Source organism: Micropterus dolomieu, linkage group LG18 (genome assembly GCF_021292245.1).
Source record: "Micropterus dolomieu isolate WLL.071019.BEF.003 ecotype Adirondacks linkage group LG18, ASM2129224v1, whole genome shotgun sequence".
Taxonomy (NCBI): domain Eukaryota; kingdom Metazoa; phylum Chordata; class Actinopteri; order Centrarchiformes; family Centrarchidae; genus Micropterus; species Micropterus dolomieu.
Genome location: NC_060167.1, coordinates 8,780,753 through 8,804,563, shown reverse-complemented (window position 1 = coordinate 8,804,563; position 23,811 = coordinate 8,780,753). Strand labels below are relative to the sequence as shown.

General features: G+C 39.1%; 2 protein-coding genes across 11 annotated transcripts in view; one reads left to right on the top strand and one right to left on the bottom strand.

The window, feature by feature from the left end:
• Positions 1–6,753: 6,753 nt before the first annotated feature.
• On the bottom strand, positions 6,754–8,489 carry wu:fb55g09. Its single transcript, XM_046029253.1, has one exon. It carries the CDS (start codon positions 8,027–8,029, stop codon positions 7,358–7,360), a length of 672 nt encoding a protein of 223 aa, XP_045885209.1. The 5' UTR covers positions 8,030–8,489; the 3' UTR covers positions 6,754–7,357.
• A 2,318-nt stretch (positions 8,490–10,807) lies between these two features.
• nisch (nischarin) overlaps positions 10,808–23,811 on the top strand; it is a 40,708-nt gene continuing 27,704 nt past the window's right edge. For 3 of the 10 annotated variants that reach the window (XM_046029248.1, XM_046029246.1, XM_046029249.1), the window contains exons 1-12: positions 11,398–11,624; positions 13,139–13,222; positions 13,808–13,990; positions 15,696–15,744; positions 16,349–16,512; positions 16,622–16,717; positions 18,477–18,572; positions 19,425–19,586; positions 20,343–20,411; positions 21,442–21,627; positions 22,107–22,235; positions 23,122–23,235. In XM_046029248.1, coding sequence (XP_045885204.1) covers positions 11,544–11,624; positions 13,139–13,222; positions 13,808–13,990; positions 15,696–15,744; positions 16,349–16,512; positions 16,622–16,717; positions 18,477–18,572; positions 19,425–19,586; positions 20,343–20,411; positions 21,442–21,627; positions 22,107–22,235; positions 23,122–23,235 — 1,413 coding nt within the window. In that variant the 5' untranslated portion in view covers positions 11,398–11,543. Of the gene's footprint in view, positions 10,825–11,396; positions 11,625–13,138; positions 13,223–13,807; positions 13,991–15,695; positions 15,745–16,348; positions 16,513–16,621; positions 16,718–18,476; positions 18,573–19,424; positions 19,587–20,342; positions 20,412–21,441; positions 21,628–22,106; positions 22,236–23,121; positions 23,236–23,811 lie in introns of those variants that run through there. The other 7 variants (XM_046029245.1, XM_046029247.1, XM_046029243.1 and 4 more) reach the window with 5 other exon arrangements.

The window sequence follows — 23,811 nt, the reverse complement described above, 5'->3', positions numbered from 1 at the left end:
ACTACTACTACTACTACTACTAATAATAATATCTTTATTTGTAGAGCACATTTCAATAAACGGAACAAAGTGCTTTCCAGCAATTAATGTAAAACATATAAAAGTCGACAAGTTGCTGTGCCAGTTGACGATGAGTAAGAGAATAAAAATCTGTATCACACACAGTGATTTGCATTGAATAAAACATAAAGCAAGTCAATGTACAATTAAAGGAAAAAAATATTCATATATTGGGGAGACGTTAGGTGCTTAGTGGCAGATAAACAGACTGTTTAATACATTCCTTACACATTTGTGTTTTTTACCCTTACCCTCCAAAGTCTCTGTATACAGAGTATCTCTCTGCCTATACCTCCATGCAGTCCACTTCAGCATGTGGAGGAAGCTGTTTGGGAGGGTTGGTGAACAGTCAATAACTTGACTTGACTTCCTTAACGTTTCAGTGGCTTTCTTTGAGAAGATTACTCGAAATGTGCGGATATTAACACTTTATTAACCAATTATTGATAAACCATTCTCTCAAAACAAAAAACAACACACTTTTTGTATCTACAGATATTACAAATATTATCTTTTTAAACTGTTTTGGTAAAGTTGCAGATTCACAGCTCAGTCTGCTCCAGAAATGTTATCCTTTCTCACATTAAGTACTGTTTCACTACAGAGTAGAATCTTTGAGACTGAATATTATCATTAAAAGTAGTAAAAAAAAAAAAAAAAGTTTATTTGAAGACAGAGTTCAGAGTTGGAGCCTCTCTGCTGGTTTGTCATTCTGCTGGTCAAGGCTGTCAGTCAATGTGTTTTTCTGTGTTCTGATTGGCTGGGTTGTGTACTCAACAGAGAAGTCTCCGCCTCCGTCGCGGACAGCTGTACTTTTCCACTCCAAACTGAGATTGCCTCCAACTCCATCCACACCTCCTACTCCTCCTCCTCCCTCCATCACTTCATCTATTCACAACACACACGCCCCCTTCCCCAAATACACACACACACTGAGGTAACAGAGGTTTCTTCCAGGGTTTTTGGCTGTATTCTGAACCACAACGGCATAACCTCTGATTGGTTAAGAGTTCTGGTAGAAAAACACAACCCAGTATGCTCTATTTGAATCTGGTTTCACTGCAGATGTTTTAAAACGTGACCAATAACTCCATCCATTTGTTATGGTATTAATTTTTTGGAAGTCTTTCATGTCATGTGACGTGTAAGGAAACACCAGGCTTGTTTTTTCAGGCATCTAACTTACAAAGACAGCATTAGAAACCTTCACCATGACTCCACATGGTTACTAGTAAACAGTCAAAGTCTGTTTTCAAACATGCTTCCTAGTTTGTTCCCCATAGTGTTACCCTTTGCGGTTAGAGGGAAGTTATGGTTAGGCATCGCTGAGAGACACCAGTATCCCCACCAAACTCATTAACCAACTCCAATTCGTTCAGGTCTCTGCAGCAAGAATCCTCAGCTACACAAAATCATTTGAATATATCAAACCTGCTCTTATCAAACATCACTGGCTCCCTGCGCAATCTTGGATTAAATTTAAGACCCTTGTCCTCACATTTCAAAGTCGTCCACAACTTGTCACCTACCTAACTCTCTGACCTCCTCCCAGTCTATGCCCCCTCCCTCTCCTTCCGCTCCTCTACTGCTGGGCTCCTTGTCACCCCTCTACTCCGCATCTCCACCATGGGAGCCCGTGCCCTCAGATGCTCAGCACCATGGCTTTGTAACACAGCCCCCCCTCACATTTGACAGGCACACACAGTTACATGTGTGTGTTCCTTGTGTAATTGTTTTTTCCTCCTATTTTAGACTTCTTTTAACTTGCAATGTTTGAATTATGCACCTCCATTTAATTGCATGTTTGTACCACCTTGTATGTATAAGATGTCCTTGAATGAGTTTTAACATTTACTCTTTAAAACTGACTAGTCTCTATTTAAAAGCCACTAGTACTTATTTATTAGTTACTACTAATTATCCGATTATCTACTAGTAACTATTCCCATTATACTAGTAACAACTGATTAGATACTAGTACTACATCTTTTGTTACTACTACCTATTCATTAGTTACCAGTAACTATTCGAATTGTTACAAGTAACCATTTCAATTTTACTAGTGTCTGCTATTTAGATACTAGTCCTTTTTTTTTTTTTTAGTTACTAGTAACTATTCCAATCTTACTAGTAATAATTAAAATGTTACTTTCAACAAGCCATTTTGTCATTAATGAATGACTAGTAACCAAAGAAAACGTACAATGAAGAATTCAAATGTTACTAGTATCTTGTGGAATAGTTAATAATCAGTAACTAATAAATAGGTACTAGTAAAATGGAAATATTTACTAAGTAACTAATGAACTAATGAAAAGGTGATATTTATTAACTGCAGAGCCCCATTGATTTCAATGACATAAATAAAAATAGTTACTATAGTAACTAATGGTATAGTCACCAGTAACAAAAAGATTAAGTACTAGTGTCTAATCAATTGTTACTAGTAAACGGGAATAGTTACAAGTAACTAATAAATAAGAACTAGTAGCTTATAAATAACAACTAGTACATTTTAGTACAAGAATAAATGTTAAAACAGCTTGCCATAGTCCCCCAAATAAAATCTATTATTATCATTACAAATAGTTGGGGAAAACAGACTTCTACACAACAGCAGGTCCGAATGATTCTATTCTCATCAGGTCTGGTACTCTCCTGTTGTACTGCTGCAGGTCTCAGGTCAATGTCAAGTTGTCAATGTCAACATGATCTGAAGCTCTGGTCCTACATCATCATCATCATCATCATCACAGGGGATTTATTTATTTTGGCATTTTGCCTTTATTGCAGAGCTGATGGTAGAGAGAGACAGATTGGTGTAGAGAGCCAAAGTCCTAATGTCACATTTTACCTCTCTTTAGCTTCTGTAGCTCAGTGGAGTCTCTCATTCAGCATTTCTTTCATTCTTTCAACAGCTGCCCCTTGACTCTTTTGTCACTTCTTTTGATGAGCTGTGACTTTAACCAGGCAAAAACCCCTGGGTCTATGGGCAATGGTGCTCGTTAAAGGGCACTTAAAACAGAAATGTTGAATAACAACGATATTAGATCAAAAATTACCTAAAAGGATAAAAAAACAACCTTCCTTATCTAAATATATGGAGTGAAACACAAAACATACTGTATTGTATTATTATTATGTATTTTTAATGTACTTAATGTGCTGGTTTGATTATAAAGTGTCTTTGAGTAGCCTGAAAAGTGCTATAGAAATACAATTATTATTATATTACAAATGTCAATGGGATTTTTCAGTTGAACAAAAACATATTTCATTTGGGGCATTTTGATTGGCTGTACTGGCTGTTAATGGGGGTCAGTCACTGAGAAATTCTGTCATGGGTACATCACCATGCGTTACTTGCTAATTTGACCGTTGAAAGGCTCAGTGCATCTCTCTCTTTACCTTGTTTTAGTGAGTATCTAATAAAAGCATAAATGTAACCATGGAGGCTGTTAGAAGCAGAGTAATGATCGGTCACTTGTTCAACACTCATATACCTGTGGTATTTTCGTGTGTGTGTGCGCGAATATTTCTGTTCTTTATCTGCAAAACTGTTTATCTGATCATTACTAAGTCAATTGCACAGTTGAGCCTCCCCCAACAAGTTATATACAAGAAAAAGAGCTTCATTAATCCCACTAGGGGTAATTTGTTTGGATCAGCTTGTTGTATAAAAAACACAGTACAAACATGAAGTCTCACAGATTATAGCAACCAGTAAAGTGCATTATTGTGTGTGTGGGTGTGTCAATAATCTTTCTAACCGTCATTCATACTATAACGCTGTCTGTACTTGTTGTTGGACGACTGCTACTTCTCCTACAATTCACACTTCTCAGTGTCTGTGTGCTCTTGTACGTCGTTGTGAGGACCAATTTCAGTTTCAGATCTTAAAAGTTCATTCAAGTCATTTTTACAAAGTAACTAGCGTTCTTTGAAGGTCAAGAACCCTCCTTCTGGTCTCCACCCCGTCAAAGGGTTGTTTGGGGCTTCATATAAAAGTTTTGGTTTTGAAAATGTCCTAGGGACCTCACAAGTATAGACATACAAATGTGTTTGTGTGTCAGGAGATTAGCATTAGCAAAGCTAGCAGAGGAAGTGTTTGCAGGGTACTGATCTGCTTTCTGTAATCTGCCACATACACCACCTTACTGACGTGTCTGTGTGTGCCAGCTGACTCTCTTTTCCTGTTTGGCAGTATTAGCTGGCCAATCACAGACAGCATTGCACAACAACCACTCAGACTTTAAAGTAGAAGCTGCTGCTGATTGATGACAAGAGCAGAAAAATTAGAAACATGAGCTATAGTAGATACAGCAGAGACACTAGAGGAACAGACAGCTGTGATCTGCTGCTGTGTCCCTGAACAAGGCATTGAGTGCAAACACATGGTAGGGCTGTGTGACCGTGCTCTTGGTTAACAAAACCTCAGTATGCATTTCATCCTATGCCAACTGAGCTGGTCAGCTGATCTACAGGTCAAAGGTCAATCTGAGGAGGTTAGACTTGATTAGCAACCAGCCAAAGAAGGTTACTGCTCCAAGATCCCCGAACTCAAGAGGCCCTGAAAGCTCCAGACTCTGTGTTTTTGGAAACATCTTTGGGAAAAGTGCATAATTTAATGAACTAAATAAAATCTGCTGCAAAACTCTTGAATAATGCCAAAAGATTTAAGAGTACGATTTCAAATTCACATTACCTTACAAGCAAGTTAAACAGACTCTGCTGGAAATGTAACATTTGTGAATAAAGATTCACTTTAATTATATGTGAATGTCCAGGTCTGCAATTTGTATTCTCTCCGAAACTGTATTGTAGGTTTTTCCATAGTCATTAAAGGACTGGGCTCACATGGCAATAATGATTGGACAACAAGAGGCACTCTGAGAGCCTCTTTTCAGGACTTAATTACAGAGGTCAGAGAGGTTACAACATATGAAAAAATGTCATGTAGGATGTGCAAACTGGTAAAAAATATTTCCTTTAAGTACGGTAAGTAAGTAAAGTTTATTTAATACAGCACCCTTTCACAGATCAAGATCACAAAGAGCTTTACAAGAGCAAAATATTAGAAATAAGACCATCAAAAGGGAAGCATGTATTTTTATTTAATAAATGCTTCGGTGATGACGGAAACACATTGATTTCCTGTGTAGGAGGGAAATGTTTTTGTACTTTCTCTCAGTGTTACATTGTTCCTTTTTATGTATATTTCTTAGACACCCACTTAGTCTTTTGGTTGATAGCTCTTGTTTGAAATAGGTTATATTTTATTTTCAGTTTTTACTTTTTAGTTTTGTCTTGTAGTGCCTCAACTTACAATCTACTTTTATTACCATTAAATTTCCAGGTGCTACTGTCCTTACAGTATGTATATTATATATACACATTGCACAGAGATTTGGAGAAACGGGACTATAGGGTGGGCACAACTTAATTTTTCTCCTTGGACAGCCAAGCTGGTTATTCAAGACCTGGTCTTTTGTTACTTTCAAACTTTAAAAAGCACACTTTCAAAATAAGGTATTATTACACACTGTAAACCCTCTTATGTCAGTGTAAATCTGTCTTAGAAGAGGATGAAAACGCAACTGAAACCTGCTTAAGTCCAATAATAACTATTTATATAAATAATAATAATAATTCTGCCAAACTAAGTAAGTAAATATTTGGTGAATGTTAAGATCTGCTTTACCATAAAGGTAATTTCTATGCCAAATAAATGTACAATTCAATGACAGAAAAGCATGTAAAACTTTCCACTTCTCTGCTACAGAGATATAGCCAACTAGACAGCTAAAGAAAGAGAGCCATATCAAGTTAAAGCTAACCAGCAGACTAAAGCTAAAGCTAAATCTAGGTACTCGTGCATTATGTTCAGTCTATCCCACTGACATCTGTGCAGTAAAATAATCAGACTACAAAGACATCAAATGAAGGCATTTATCTCTATTATACAGTCACTGATTTCTCACTTTGAAGGGCAGGATAACAGATCTTATAAGTCAGATTTAAGAACATCTATAACCTGCCTGTTCCTCACACTTTGAGTTACCATTATTAGCTCATGACACACAAAGAGGCTCACACCTCCCTGCCCATATGTGGGTGTGACCAGCCCACTTCACTTTAACTGCTCTCTCTGTGTATGCAGGAACGGCGATTCTCCCTCCTTCGAGCTTTCATTCCTGTCTAAAACCTCTGAATAGATTAATAAAACATTACTTATTGTTACATATGGCTATCATACATTAAAGAAGTGTATATACATGTAATATCTAATACCATAGACTTTCTGAGCAACATACCACTTGATACGTAACATTTTCCATTATTGCATGTTGGATTTAACCTGTCTATATTTTCCTCTCTTCTTTTGTATATTTTGTGAATATTTAGATAAGATGTGTGTGTTGGTTTATGGCAGATTAAAATGAAATTAAAAAAGTTATCTATGCAATCCAAAAAAGTGATTAATTGCATATTTCGGTACTTGTATCAAATGTTATAGTTCTTGAATATGCTTTTCTTTACTGCTGGTCTCTGTTTCTGCTGCTCTTCCCACATATTGTCATGTGAGTATTTATTATTCACTCTGACCTTACTCTGATGTCTCAGCGACACACTGGCCCTGATAAATTACTTTGTGAAAAACTCACTTATATACACAAAGAAAATCAGCCCATGTTACATCAAACAGTTTTTTATTTGTGTTTTCTCTCTTTTTTCATTTTGTACAATAAATGTTTTTTTATGTTAATGACAGTCTGCATCAGCCAATCACCTGCAGCCTAATCCAGCCAGCTCGATGCTGATTGGCTGTTTGGGCTCACTCCCACCATCCAGCCCATCTCCCTTTGTGTGCAACAGCAGAAACACTGTACATGACCAAACATAAACAGTAAAAACAACAACTGTCATTTAACCTTGCATTGTTTTTTGTTAAACCTAGGAAAATACCCACAAGGTGAATGATTTAAGTTTTTCTCAGTGCAGTTGTCCTTGTTGTGTTCAGTGCCAGTATCTTGAAAAAAGACAAAGGTAAATCGCTGCATGAGTATTAAAAAAATGACACTTGCTTTAAAAAATATTTTGAAAATGTTGACTTCTGCTGGAAACTGGTGGAATCATCTCACCCTGCAAGCTGATTCTTTACATTTTAAGGCTAACTGACTGATATTTGCAGATTTCTTGAAATGTTCTGTGAACATGAAGCAGAACAAACCTGACCCCGTTCAGAGGTTTGAGATTCACAATGCTCAGAACAAAATGGCTCACTGAACGTTTCCCTTCAGGATGTCAGAATGTCACAGAACTCAACAAAGTCCTTCTGCATGAAATTCTGACTCTGCATTAGGTCATCCTCAGAGGGAAAATACTGCATGCTGTCCTCTTGCAGACGCAGACTGTCCTCGTGCAGACGCAGACTGTCCCCGTGCAATACCAGGAACTGTCCTGGTGGTGTCGTTGAACCGTGTGGGTTGGGACTGTCCAAGAGGGCTCCTCTGGCATTCTCCAGGACGCCCAGGTATGAGTCCATGTCTGTGAGCTCCACGTCGCTGTCAGAGCTGCTGCCGCTGTCGCTCCCCACCGAGTCTGAGCGCATATGCAGCATCTGGTACTTCTCATGCATCAGAAACTGGTTGGTGTTCTTGGGGGCTCGCATCCCCCTCGCTCTGTTTCCTTTGACGTTAACGGGCCGGAGGGACAGCACCGGCCTCTGGAGTTGTCTGGGATGATTGTGATGAGGATGATGACGTTGAAGGTGCTGGTGGGGATGATTGCGCTCTCTCGGCCACCCTCCCCCTCCTGTCCTTCGCCCCTGCAGGCGCCCCCTGCAGCTCTTGGACCAGCCGTGCTTCCTGCGGCTGGAAAGGTCCCTCTGCGGAGCCCCTTTCCCATCCTGCTGCTGCTGCTGCTGCTGCTGTTGGCAGCTTCTCCTGCACATCATCTCTGACAGCATTTTCTTGTTTTCCTTGCAGTTGCCCCCCTTCCTCTTTGCTGCTCTCCTTCACATCCTCCTCCCTGCCTGGCCCACACAACAACAAAGAGGCTGGCTTCTGTTTTTCTGGCTCGGATCACAAATGACCCCCCTCTCTCTCCGAGTCTACCTTTTCACTACTCTCTGGCTTTTCTTCTTGGCCTCTGGCTTTGGCTGATGCATAGCCTGCTCTTCCTCCCCTTGCAGTAGCAGCTTGCCTGCTCCGCTGTCTCCCTGTCACGCCCTCCTCTGTCTGTGTCTAATCTTTCTTCTTCACCTCTATTAAAGTCAAATCAGCTCTTTACAGCTCTTATTAGTGAACTGAAGTAAGCAGGTGACGGTTTTAAGCGTTTCCTAGCTGATTTAACGCAGTTATTTCTCAGTATTGGGCCAGCAACTGTAGCGTATTCAGCTCTGACCAGCTCAGACTGAAGCTCTGCCCTCCTCTCACAGCCTCGATAAAGAGCTGGAAGGATCCATTCACGGGTTTAACAGAAGGTGTCTTCTGTCAGTGTCAGTAGGTTTGTCTGCTGCCTATTATTAACATTATAATCACAGACTTATGTAAGATATTACACCTACACATGTGAATAATATATTAAAACATAATGTCGGCCAGTGGGTGCCTCAGATTGTGTGATGTGGTTTTATTAAGCAGAAAGCTTCTCCCTGCAGCAGGATGGTTCACTCCGCTTCAGTTTTAGCAGCTGAAATCTGATCCACAGCTGCTGCTGTTATTGCCCGCCCCTCCGACAACACACTGTTCACCAACAACAACCAGCACCAATGGAGCTAGAGGGCTGTAGGAGTTACTGAAACCGCAGTGACAGCGGATAGTTATTGTGTCATGCACGTACAAGTACACAGACCATGGACACACTGAGACAACAACAATACTGTTGCAGTGGTGAAACATATTGTCTGAAATGAACAGTTTTCAATGTTACATACATATCACATTGCAAACAAGTAGGCATGTCTTCTGCTTGAAACTCAAAGCAAACTTTGCTGAAAAGCAAAGTGCCACAAGCAAGTTTCCCTTTCTAAAACACAACATTTACTTTTTTAGCCTTGCTACCAGCGAGGCTTTAGGGAAGGCAATGTCAGTCCACTTTTGTCCAGACTGAAATATCTAAACAGATCTTAGAGAGGTTAAGATACAATTTTTAACAGACATTTCCCAATGCATCTCACTGACTTTGGTGATCCCACTGTCTTTGCTCCTTTAGCACCCCCATGACCCTTTTTTTTGGTAAAATATCTCATAAACTATAAGATAGAGTTAAGTTTGGTTCAGGCATTCACGTTCCTCTGCATGAGTTGTAATTTGTTAGTAATCCCTTGAGTTTGCATCTAGCGCCATCAGCAGGCCAAATGTTTTATTTGGGCCAAACCTGCAAAATTAATGACATTCCAATCAGTCTCAGCTGCACTTTATCTTTAATGTTAATTAGCAAATGTTAAACTATGATGGTAAACATGGTAAACATTGTACCTGCTAAACATCAGCATGCTCACATTATTATTTTGAGCATGTTAGCATGCTTAAATTAGTATATAGCTGTTCCTAAGTACAGACTCACAGAGCTGCTTGGCTTTAGACACTTACTCTTGTTTGTAATTATCTAACCAGAAAATGTAATCATAAATTAAGGACATTTTACAGCTCAATACATAATAATCAATAAAACATGAACTTTGTCTTCAAAGTCACCACAGAGCACTTCCTCTTCAGGGAGACCATTAAAACTAGTACTGCTTACTTATTATCTAAAAAACTATCCCTTCTATTACAATTCTGTTTATTTTAAGTATATTTAATTAAATGAAATTCAACAAAACATAGACCAAAGCATGCATAAAACACCTATAAATTTGCAGTATAGACTGTATAAAAAATATTTGCAGCTGCACTCCTGACCCCATGTGGCTGTAATGTATATGGCACAACAGTTGTAAGCAGAAGGGGGGTCAGTGATTTACGATTTGCTATACAGAGTGTAGACTGCCATTTTCCATTATGTAATGCAACAATGCTTGACTGTTAAGCTCGCTGATGACACATACTGTAAACTATGTACTGCGTATTTAGCCGGTTTTGATACAAGATGTCATCACCACACCTCATAATCCAGATGAGTTTTTTTTTGCCAAGTTTGTGTTCATGTGGATTACAGAAGCACAAAACCCCTTCTTTATGTTCTTTATAGGTCAAATGTACAGGAACATACATGCCTTGCTACAAAAAGAATTTCCTCTTATGGGACAATAAAGATCTGAACAAAAAGTTATACATACTGAAGCCTAGTCTAGTCATTTCAAAGTAATTTCAAAAGGTGCACATGGTGCAGATAAAAGATTGGTGGAGTCACATTTATGAACAATTCTATATGAAACTTCTGCCAATTGGTTTAGCTGGTTCTCAAATACATTTCTCTTCAAATCTTCACAAAAAATGATCTATACTTTGCTAAGAGACATGTCTGCGCCTCTAAAGTTCCCAGTTACTGGAATGGATTTATTAATTTGTTGATCCAAGGTTTGGTCGTTTCCTCAGAAAAAACACCATGCTCATATATGGATGTATTAAGACCATTACCTCATATTATGTCTCCAGGTGATGTAGATGATGCACTGATGACTGAAGGATGTCATTCGATTGGATGCCTAGTGATGTTTGAAAATGCATTTAAAGAGGTTTTGAACCCAGTATTCCTGTTTGGCCCCTGCTGAAGGCACAAGTTGAAATGTTGGCTAGAGGTTGCTGTTTAAATTGAGTAAATGTGCCAGTCTCTGCTGTCCTTCTCCTTAAAACAAATACTTGCATTTCATTTATATTACAATTATTTATTTAAATAAACAGCCATTCTTACTAGTAAGAATGAATATGTTACTACTATTAACTTAAAAAATAAGTATTAGTGGCTAAATAATAGTTACTAGTAAAGTGAAAATAGTTGAAAACGTGATATCTGAACTGCAGAGCCCTAAATATTTGGAATTGTTACTAATATCTAAAAATATTTACTTTTAAATAATGCAATGGTTACTAGTGACTAAATAATACTATTATGTTTTAAATAAAAACTACTAAGTTTTAGGGAATAAATAAATGTAACATTGGCTTGCCATAGAGCCTACATGTTCCTATTATCGGACATGTGTTTTAGTATGGCCTTTATTGTACGAGTAGTGTAATTACCCAGTCTGGCTGCTCACACAATGTTCGTATGTTTGATAAATGTTTAGCATAAGGCTGCTTTTCATGAAATAAGCACGTAGTATGGGGGGGGGGGGGACTGTCACAGATCAACAGTAAATAAAGTTTGAGCGTTTTGAATCAATCAGCTGCTTCAGTTGGCATCACAACAAACATGGCGTCTGGAGGCGGCTAACCGACTGAGAACTGAGAATACGCGCTAGGAAAACATTTGAAGCCGTTTTAATATATATTTTTTCTTAATAACAGATAATATTTGGTCGTCCTGATCTGAAGATGGAGTCCGCCCCATTTCCGGAGGAGGTTTCGGAGAGGAACGTTTGTGTTGTCGGGTCAGAGCTGGTGGAAAACTACACTGTAAGCTACGTCCGGGTTCATCTAGCTAGTTAGCTTAGCTCGTAGCTACCCTAGCTTCAGGTCTGTGAATGTGCCACCGGGTTAATGTTGAAGAAATTACTCTATAAGTGAATGCATCATGTGTTAAGCTATTATAATTTATTTTTGTCAGTCTTTATCTTACTGAGGCTGGACTAGAAGAACTGGACAGAACTGACAAGCTAACAGCTAACCGCCATGTTTAACTGAGGTGTCACTGTGTTTATAGCGTTTCCTCTAAAGGTTACAGACCTGACATCCCACTGCAGGTTTTTATGTCTATATTTTATGTACTGTTAACACAGTGTACTGTCTGTAGTGGTTTGTTTAGGCTCACCACAGCTCGTCTAATTTTCTTTTCTTTAAAGTCATGTCACTTTTTAAATGGCCCAATATCACAAATCACACATATTCATCAAGGGGCTTTGTAGTCTGTAAAGTGTACGACACAAATTTTGGTAAGAAAAGAAAAAACAAATGAGGAACATCAATGAATAATTAGCACTAATGTCAGTATTAGTCAAAATCATAGGTGTCATTTACACTGGGGATGCTGGGGACCTTACACCTGAATTTCCCTTTATATATATATATATATATATATATATGACATTTCAATTGGTCTGGAAATTAAGTGTTTCATGCTCAAAATCTTCTGGGGGAGGACCCCCAGACTCCCCAAATTACATATCCCAGTAGTGAATATTTATTCTAGTATCTTTTTTCTAGTAGTTTTTTTCACATTTCTGGATCAAGTGTATCACTGCACCCCTAATCTGAGCCCTTAAATGTCCCCACCACTTTTCAGCACAAAGTCAAAAAAGTCCTTGGTCAAAATTATGACTTTGCTATGCAAAACGTCAATGTTATAATTGACTGTAAGTCAAAGTTATGAGGTGAGTGTAAAGGTTAACCTCTGACTTTGGACATAGCAGTTTGAGAATAATTCTTAGCACAAAGTCCGCTTTCTTGAACTATGATGGAGCTTTTAGCTGCATCTTGTGGCCACTGTTCAGCACACTGAGCTGTTATAGGGGTGGCTGTGGCTCAGGAGGTAGAGCGGGTTGCCCGTTAATCGGAAGGTCAATCCCCGGCTCCTCCAGGCTGCATGTTGAAGTGTCCTTGGGCAAGATACTGAACCTGGTGGCTGTTCCACCAGTGTATGAATGTGTGTGAATGTTAGTTTCTGTTTGAGCAGTTAGGCTCAGTGTATGAATGTGTGTGAATGGTGAATGCTTTGAGTGGTCGAAAAGACTAGAAAGGCGCTATACAAATACGGAGCATCATAGAGACAGTTCACATCATCTAAGTATGGAGCTTAGTTTACCTGAAAACAGAAGGTTGTACATATGTGGTAAGTTCTGTCTGTTCAAAGATGGTCTGCTGTTCCTTGTTTTGTTTGTTTTTTAAATCTACTTTAAGTCTACATCTATGCAGCTCAGGAACCACTTTGATTTTTAATTCAGGCGCGACTGTCCTGCTGCCATGTGTTTCAGGTTTACATCATCGAGGTGACGGATGGGGAGCACAGATGGACTGTGAAGCATCGCTACAGTGACTTTCACGATCTCCATGAGAAGGTAAGGGATCAGAGCAGGTCAGCTGATGGCTGTTTACCCCGATGAATTAAATTTAGATCTGTGATGCATGACAACAACTCTTCAATCAATTTCAATCAATTTTAGAGCCATTAACTATGATTGTCTGTCTTGCAATTATAAATTATGAATTGGGCAATAACGGGACTTTTTTCTGAGTAACTGCTTTGTTTTACTGTCAGTACAACTTTTGCAAACAATTTTTTGTTGTTACTAAAAGAATGGCCATTTTTTCTGGCATTGTCATTTTTTTTCATTTTCTAACAAGCAGCAATGCAACTGATTTAAATTAATTTACTTGCCTGTGTGACATACTTATTATACTAACAATGATGGTGCTTGCGGTGCTCACAGTCACTAAGGAATCACACCCTGCAGGCTCCATGTTATCTGCCGTAATTATTGCCAGATTATGTCTGCAGCTAATGATTAGTTTTAATTTATCTGCCCATAATTGATTTAGTTCATTGATAAATCGTTTATTAGAAAAGCAAATCCTCACATTGGAGAAGCTGTAACCAGAGTATTTGGCATTTTCACTTAATTAATGAATGTTTTATCCTTCAGTTGACGACAGAGAAAAAGGTGGACCGACGGCTGCTTCCTCCAAAGAAGATGTTGGGGAAGAACTCAAAGAGTCTGGTGGAGCGGCGGCAGAAGGAGCTGGAGCTTTACCTGCAGACACTGCTGCTGCAGTTCCCACAGGCCACGCCATCTCCTCTTGCCAGCTTCTTGCACTTTCACCTCTACGTGAGTACTTGTGACTACTACAACCCTACAACCCCTGCACAAGTACAGTAACCTGTTTAGGTGCTTCAGCTTTCTAATACCACACTTATCGCCTTGTGGTACTTAAAGCCTACCTGCTTGAGTATGCGCTCAGATACTGCAAACAGCAGTTACACTACATGGCAAAAACTATGTCGACCATTGAACGTTGCAGCTGTTTGTTATAGTTGAACATGTGGCTCCAAAATGGGAAATAATCTTCTGCAATAACAGCCTTCGGGAAAGGCTTTCCACCAGTTTGTTGAACCTGCAGGGATTTTCTCCCATTCAGCCGCGAACATTAGTGATGTCAAACTCTGATGTTAGGTTACAAGGCCTGGGGCATTCCAGTTCATCCTAAAGGTGCTGGATGAGGTCTGGGCTCTGTGCAGGCCTGTCCAGTTGTTCCACACCAAACTGGGAAAACTATGTCTTTTGTGGAGCTGGCTTTGTACATGGGGACAATGTCATGTAGAAACAGTAAGGATCTTCATCAAACTGTTGACATTACAGTATTTTACAATCTTCCATAAAGTAAGAGGATTTTATAAAGCATAAATGACAACTATTGATTGGTTTCTGCTTCTTCAGTGTGGGGATTTGCTGTTTTTATCTGTTTTATATTATTGTAAACTGAATGTTTTTACATTACGTTTAGCTGATGCTAAATTCGACTTACAATTGATAAATATCTCTGTGGTCGTATGCCTCTGGAGGAACTACGTAGGGGTTAAGTGTCTTGATCAGGGACACATTTGTGGATGTGTCACAGTAGGGAATTGAACCTGGGCCCCTCACACCAAAGGCATGTGTCTTATCCACTGCTCCATCACCACCCTTTTGGACTGCTGATTAGGAAAAAAAAAAGAAGAACTTGGAAGTAGGAAGTTGCGATTTTTTGTGTCAATGGCTGCACTCTTCGCTAAATGCTGTGACACAACCTTTACTACACTAAAACCAGATCAGAAGCGTTTTAACTTCAATTGCCTCAGTTTATATCTCAACATCTATATCTTTTTTTTGAGTTCTAGTTCTCAAAAAACAGTTTGGTACATCAAAGGATAAAATGTAATGAGAGAACAATGACGTGTTTATAGTAATAAAAAGGTTTTGTCTTTCTGTCCAGTAAATGGTGATTATTTTCCAGGTTGAGTAGCGCTGCTCTAGGCCAGTGTTAGCAGTATTTAAAGGCTTTGTCATATCAGTGACTGTGATCATATGATGATGATGTTAGTACAACAACACACCACTGTTGTCTCTGTTGTCGGACTGTTGTCTGAGTCCTCAGGACAGCAGAGTAAACAGCCAAAAACCTTCTCATGTGATGTGAGATGCTAAATATGTGACTGTGACAGACGAGGTTAAATGACCACAGAAAATTGTTTTAATTGTTTATTTTTCAGCTGCATTAATGCTGTATATCTACTGTATAAAGTAACGGTGGTGAAAACAATGAAAAACGTGATGTTATCCAGCTATAATTGTCCTGTTAATTATCAACTAGCTGGCATGGTTTTTCAAACAGAGTTAGAGGTTTTATTTGTTAATCTTGGATGAGAGTTGAAACCATGACCAGCTGTCTGCTAAGCAGTGAATAAATAATAATAGTAACAGTTAAGCTTGTAGACTCTTGTAGCTTGTAGTTAAATCATCCTTAGTGAATCCAGTTTTTCTTTGTGTCATTCAGGAGATCAACGGCATCACAGCAGCACTGGCTGAGGAGTTGTTCCATAAAGGTTGGCTTCCTATCTGACCTTTTCTCATCTAGTGTTTCTACAACTGTGTAGCTGCAGAGGCTTTCTGTCTGTAATTATTACTTATAGCTGTCAGGCCTCTTAATCTACGGTACTTTATTAATCAGGGATGATGCACATTAAATCTGGGGTAACCAACACACACACCCTCCCTCCAAAGCCACTCCCTCAAAACACATTTTCATGCGCAGTGAGTATGACTGAATTAAATGATAGGCCATGCTTACTACAGCCGTATGACAACCACAGATACCAGATTTCTTTTCAATTTTTGTGTCAGAGATTTTGATTTATTGATTTCTGTCGGGATGAAAGAATTTCAGCAATAACAAATAATGCTTCTGAAACAGGTTGCCTACCTCAGCTTTAATTAACTGGAATAATCATGGATGAATAAACAAGGATGTAAATGTGCTATATCACATCGCTGAATGTTGCAGGTATTGTCAACATCTGGTTTGTAGATGTTTCCCTGTGAAACGACAGCTGTAAACCGTAAACTGACAAGCCTACAAAAATGTTAATTGTTCTCATGAAATCTTGTACAATGTACAGTATCAGACCTCTGTATGTTTGTGTGTTGTAGGTGAGCAGTTGCTGCAGGCTGGGGAGGTGTTTTCTCTTCGTCCTCTGCAGCTTTACTCCGTCTCACAGCAGCTACGTCTGGCCAAACCAACCTGCTTTAATGGAGACGCCAAGACCGACCTGGGACACATCCTTGACTTCACCTGCAGACTGCGATACCTCAAGGTCACACGCCTCTTTATTTAACTATTGTACAGTTTAGTGGTGTGTCCTGACTTTGCTTTTAGAAACAGAGGTGGTGAATGTTCTCACCTGTTTTGTCTCCTCTGGTTAGGTGTGTGGGACCAGAGGTCCAGTAGGAACCAGTAACATCCAGGAGAGCAGTCTCCCCTTCGACCTGTCAGTTTTCAAATCACTGCTGCAGATAGAGGTAACTCTCTTTGCATCTGTCTGTCTAACCTCAAAAATACTCTTTAGGGCTGAACAATTAAATTGAAATATTATTGAAATCACAGGATCTGAAGTTATCTGATAAAGGTAAAATGTGTCACAACATACTATTTTGTAAATTTTGTTTTTTTAATTTTACCTTTTATTTAACCAGAAAGAAACTCATTGAGATTAAAAATCTCTTTTCCAAGAGCATCCTGGCCAAGACAGGCAGCAGTACAATTAACAAGATTGCAGACAATAAAACATATAACATAAACCATATAACAATTTAGGATGGGAATAATCAGTGAGTTACACGCTCATAAAATATCAAAATTTCATAAATATTTACCACAAGTAATAAATAATAAAGCATTGTGGTGCTGCAGAGATGCCCCAGCCTACACATCATATGCTCCAGGCTTAAGGGGGACATGTTTGTTTAAAAGTAAACAAGCACACATTATCATCATTTTTATATTTATTTCAGTGAAAATGAAATGCAGTGCAAATTAGCGTTTCAAAGTTCTCCAACAGAACTTGTCGTGAAGGTTCTGTGTGGATCTACTTCGCCTCCACAAATATCTATGCCGTTCACTGCGACTGTTTTGAGATCAATTGATTGGTGTCTACAGTGACATAAATACTGGTGTGAGCACGCTATTAATCAGTGTTCACATAGACCCATAGCGTGAGTAGAGCTGTTAACATAAATTGCAGGAGCTGCATTGCAAGCGGTCTACAAACAGCACACCAGAAAGTTGTTAATTATACAGCGTTTGATCAAACTGTCATTATCCTCTATCACTGGCCTTGTACTCACTAAAGCCAAACTGCTTGTATTATTTCACCTTTCACTTGGGAGGTCAGTCCCACTCCCTCTCTCAAACTGGCTACATATTACTAGTCAAATTTCAGTTTGAACACAGAGCGAAGCCACAACCTGAACCGACTCGTGTGTGTGTGTGTGTGTGTGTGTGTGTGTGTTTGTGTGTGTGTTTTTGCTCAAAATTAGATTGTTAAACCACATAATTAGACCAGTGATTGGATCTCTTTGCTGAGCACATCTGTGGCCCTTCAGGTCATTAAATGCAGTCTCTGCTGTGTTTTACACTGGAGGGGTATGACTATTAGTGGTATTACTCTGATATAACTTTATGTATTTTTTATTTTTAAATTACCACATAGCTCTCACACCACAGCCTCATCATTCTTTAAAGAGCATTTACCCAAAAATATGTATAATTAATACTTTTTATTGCTGGCAAACTCATGCTGTCATAGAAAAATACCACACGCGATTGTCTTAAATAGCCTCTTAAAATACATTATTTTTAACTGCATAATGTGTTGTGTTGTCCATTATCATTAATAATTTGATGTGTTTGTGAAAAGGTGAGCTCATGTTTAGTATCTCTGACGAGCAGAATTAAAGGCTGAAGGTTGTTGAATAAATAAAGAGAACATGTGACAGGCTGATGGAAACAGACTTTGGTAACAGTTTCTCCACTTTCTATGCGTTGTAAAAACGCTATCAGAGGAGACAACTTCATTTCTTTGTGAAAACACAAATACCACCTAAGGTGATCAGCAGCAATGAAATGCCACAGTGTCTCTGAGGTACTGGTGCTGAGTTAATTATGTAATCATGTCATGTTCTCTTGAGTATGTCCCTATAACAGTATTTATGGGACCACACTGATGGAATAAAATATGGATTGTAATGGTTGTGGCTGTCTGTTTCTCTCTGTCTCCAGATCAGTGAGTGCAGCTCTGAGCAGATTCAAGGTCTGTCGTCTCTGAGGTCCAGTCTGGCAACTCTGAGTATCCACTACTCCACTGAAACTATGATGGTACATAAGATTCTCAGTCATCCAGGTCATAGTTGTCCAAGGAAGGTTGAAATCAAGAGCAACCAGACTTGGTTGAAGATACTTGAAGACGTTTCGCCTCTCATCCGCGGGGCTTCTTCAGTTCTGACAGGCTGGTAGGGAATCCCAGCCATTTAACCACTTGGAAGTGTTGAACCGCTTGGTTCATTGTTGGAGTCACGTGAGGCCAAGTCAGAACGGCTGATGTTGGCATTGTCAAATGAGGCCTAATGTGAGCATTTGTTCATTGTCCTGGGAGAAGATGAAAGGACAGCATTGTAAGTGTTGTTTAAGTGGTGTCTCAGCTCTCCTTTCCTGTTCAGTGATGGTCTCTATTCTGGTGTAAATGGCTTCTTTCAGTCCATCTGTCCTTCCTGTCCAAAACATGTACATGGTTGTCATTGAAATAGTGTTGCTTATCCTTCATATGTATGTAAACTGCTGAGTTGAGGGGTTGACTCTTCTGTGTTGAGCCATGCATTTGTGTAATAGTTGCTTGGTTTCCCAATAACAGGTCTGTGCATTCCTCACTGCATTGGACGGCATACACTGGATTGCTTTTCTTTGTTTGGGTGTGCGGTATTTTGGGTGGACCGGTATCTGTCTTCGTGTGTTCTTGGGTTTAAAAAAACACAGGGGTGTGGTGTTTGTTAGTTTCTCTGATATTAACGACTTCAAGTATCGTCAACCAAGTCCAGTTGCCCTTGATTTCAACCTTTCTTGAATATGATGAGACAGTTTAGATTAAATAGTACTTTGTAGTATACATGTCCATGCATGGTCTTGTATGTTGTGTAATGATGCGTGTACTCTGTTGGTTCTGGCGTCCTTCAGTTGATCCTGGTGCCGGAAGCGAGCGAGTTCTCCCAATGGGAGGCGGAGGGGGCTGAGGGGGCGGAGTCTGGCTGTCCCGTCACCGCTGTCATCCCCACGTGGAGAAACCTGACCACACTAGACATGAGCCACAACTGCATCAGCACCATTGACAACTCTGTGGTGAGACTTGCCCGCCAAACGTAAACGCAATGTGAACTTTAGTTGATAACAGTGTTTAAAAGTCACTGTCAGTGCTTATTAAATTGTTTTCCCCACGGTATACTGACCTTGGTCAGTCTGTCTTTCCATTTCACACAATATCTCAGATGTCATTTATCAGTTTTTATATGTTGTTGTTTTTTTTGTTTAACAAAACAAAAAAAGAAATCCTGTTCCTATCCACCACCTTTGTAGAAAAAGTTAATCGGATTTTGATGATTTCTTGGAATGATTTGCATTACTAATTTGTAAAGTTCTCATCATGAAAATCCTGGAAATGTGTGAAAATAACTTTTCCATACCTTGAAAAGCTGTTTTAATAATTTAATGATTAAATAATGATGCTAAATTCGTCATATTTGTAAAACTTAGCGGTGTCACTTGGAAAATTTGACAAACCAAGTCAGCTAAAACTCCATAACAGAGATATAGTTTTAAGACATATAAATTGCAAGTTATCTTTTGTAACATACAAATCAGTTGTGTCAGGAGATAAATTTGTGTTCTTGTTTAATATCTTTAGATAATCAATAACAAATACTCAGTACAGACCTGTTGGCTCTGATAGGTCAGCATGCTGTTGTATCAGGAGATTAAGGCAAATCATCGTCTCTGTCTCACCGGGCTAAATAAAGGGCTGTGTATGTGAATAAAGCAATGTTTATATTCCATACATCAGCTTCTGTGTGCTAAACACTGAGTTTTTCTCTGTTGTAGAAACTAATTCCTAAGGTGGAGTTTCTGGATCTGAGCTACAACCAGCTATCCACAGTGGAAAACCTCCAGGTACATCAGCTCTGTCAGGACAGTCGTCCTTCATGTTGGTGTCGGTATCATTTCTGGGGTTGCAACTAACAATTATTTTCACTGTTGATTATTATGATGTTTTTGTTTTAGAGAAATGTATTAATGAATTGATTGGTCTGTTAAATGTCAGAAAATTGCGAAAAATGTCCACAACTATTTTTGTCTGACCATTCTGTCCATTCAGTTTACTGTGAAACAAAAACAGAGATGCAGCAGTAGTAGAGATGCTGACACAACAAAATGTTTGACATTTCCGCTTGATACATGGCTTAAATGATGAATCCATTATGAAAATAGTTCCCAATACATTTTCAGTTGGTACACTCAGTATTTCTGTACTATGAAGTTCCTTTTCTTTCTGAAGCACTTTCTGCCTCATCAGGCTGCTGCAGAAGCTATGTGTGAGTTCACACGTGGCTTAGACTGAACGTAGTGAAGGGCTTACACTTTAATTAGGAAAAAACGGTTGCACCATACAAGTTAGTTACAATAGAGTTAAGATAGAACCTGAAATGTACACCTTCCCAGGAAGGTAGAAGTTGTTCCTTATTAACTGTTGTTGTGGCAGAAGGAACAGAAATATGAGGGAGACTTAATAATTGAAGAGCTGGAGGAGAAGTTAATTTGATATTTACAGTAGGAGCACATTTCCTGTGAAATTCTACATCCCTTTTATATATTTATGATGACAATAACACACACAGTATTGTGATACTGTTAGTGGTATGGTGTGATTTTATGCTGCATTCAGTTGAGATGGGATTTGCTGTTAGCTCCATTTCAGGGTTTCTCACAGAAACTGTTCAGGTATCTGTTTACTCACCTTAGTAAAGTATAATGAAAAGATGCCTCTGTGAATAGTACATAGCAGTTAGTTTTGACTTTACACTCAAACTTTGGATCCAACTTACGTTCAGCTGCTGCAGCAGGCAGCTTGTCCTGTCAGATGGTGTCTAAACCTCTACAGATGTGTAGTTTGTCATTAACGGTAAATGTCCTGTGGTTGCAGCACCTGTACAATCTGGTCCATGTGGATCTGGCCTATAACAGCCTGCGGGTCCTGGAAGCTGCTCACACCCGTCTGGGCAACATTAAAACCCTGAGCCTGGCCGGTAACCAGCTGGACCAACTGACTGGACTCACCAAGCTTTACTCTCTGGTCAACCTGGACCTCAGTCACAACCAGCTGGCCCAGGTAATCACACCTCAGATGTCCTGATGGTCTCTAGTGGTCAAAGTGACATAGATTCATACTGAAAATCTTCCTGCACAGTTTGTACATAAAAAAAAAAGTGAAACATGCAAGAAATGATACCTTACAAAATGTATAATATATGCTAATACCATGACATGACTTGACTCTCAATTTATCTTTCTTATGTTATTAAAATTTGATACTTCTTCTCCACCATTGCTCATAATAATAATTCATGTAATTCATGCATCACCTAATTTCATCAAAGACAGGCCTGACCCACAAGAAAGAACAGTGTATGTTTAATCTATCTAATATTGTGTTGGTCATAGTATACACTGATTTACCAGAAGGTAAAGAGCTTAAAAATTAATTACATATTAAATCGTTATCGCAATATTGGTTAAATTAGATTCTTTTCCAAAATCGTTCAGCTCTAGTCAGGAGTGGAGGTTGATTTGGCTTGTGTGTTATGCCAGTTGGAAGAGATCAGGAACATCGGCTCTCTTCCCTGTCTGGAGAAACTCAACCTGTCCAGTAACCCCATGTGCATCATCCCAGACTACAGAACCAAAGTCCTGGCCCAGTTTGGAGACCGAGCAGCAGAGGTACACCACCAAAACCACCACACTCTACATATTACTGCTGTACTACTACAGCAGATATACACCACCTAAAGCAGGGTTTTCTTGCTTACACTGTTTCTTGTACTGCTACTACTAGTTAGCTTGCTTAGCTAGGTGCGTCTGTAATTCACGTTAACTGTCATTTTAACAGGGCTGACAATTTTGTCTAGCGAACAACAGTACTCACCAGAGAAAGTGAATAGCTCCTAATTAAATTTAAATTAAATTTACACAGTACCGTGGGTCACTCTAGCCAGATTGACAGGTTGCCATGGTAACGACTTGTCAATCATAGATAATCCCGCCCTGAAGCATACTCTGCTTTAGGGTCTATTTTCCTCTAAATGGGACCATAATTTATAAATAAACATCATGTTGTATTGAAGAAGACTTGAAACTAGCGATTGAGACCATAAACTGATTAGGAAAGTGTTTACTGAGGTAATAAATCAGCTGAGAAGTAGGGTCATTTTACCAGTATTTCTAATGGAGCTGGACTTCTTTTTGCAACCAGAAGAGTCGCCCCCTGCAGGCCGTTCGATATAATACAGGTTTAAGGGACTTCCGCATTGGATTAATCTTGTCAGGGCCCACCTTACTCTGCTTCTGATTGGCTAGTAGTCCTTAACTAGGAACTGCGCATGTGCAACTCTCAACAAAGATCTTTTAGAAGTGAGATGCATCACTCCATAGCTGAAACGGAGAATTCACCACACAGGGTGAAAAGAGGTGCTGCAGCAATGTGCAGTATGACATAAATATGGTGCAACCCCTCAATAAAATGATGAACCTGAAAATGAGTGTAATATGACTTTAAAGTTGTGTGTGTTGACATGTTTTTGTGTCCTTTTTATCTCTGCATTGTCAGGTGTGTCTGGACTGTAAAGTGACGACGGAGAAGGAGCTGGACACAGTGGAAGTGTTGAAAGCCATTCAGAAAGCCAAAGAAGTCAAAGACAGGATGAGCAGCGGCGACAGGAAGGTACGCTCTGAATCATACAACAGGAGGCAGTATCAGACCCACTAAGACCAGTTTATGTGGTTAAATTGTCAGTATTTATGTCTTTTATATTGACATACAGTTACAAAAATCTTAAGAGTTTAAATAATTGTGTCATTTATATATCCAGTGTAAATAATAAAATAGGACTGTGAGACAGCAGAGCTTAAACCTAGACTGTTCTTTTCTGTACATCACATCAGATGATTTTACCTGAATTTTACACTGAATATTAAATATTAAATCAGTCAGCATCAGAGGAAATTATTTGACTAAAACTTTGACCTTTTGAACTGTAATGTGAGTTCAATCTTGAGCTCAACCACTCTTTACTGTAACATCTTTGTTTGTTGTACTTTATATTCATAACTTCCAAATGAATTAACCCTGAAACCTGCTGTAGTGGTGTTATAATCCTAACCTTATAATAGACCAATCATCACAAAACAAAATCCAGCTATTAGATGTGACTACTAGTGACCCAAATATGTTAATTACTAGATTAACAGATCTCTGAAGCCTGAGGATTGGTCAGCTGTTGTTAAAACAAACTCTGTC

Bases quoted from the DNA above. Each gene is read 5' to 3' on its own strand.
- wu:fb55g09 (XM_046029253.1), bottom strand. From the start codon at position 8,029: ATGCTGTCAGAGATGATGTGCAGGAGAAGCTGCCAACAGCAGCAGCAG.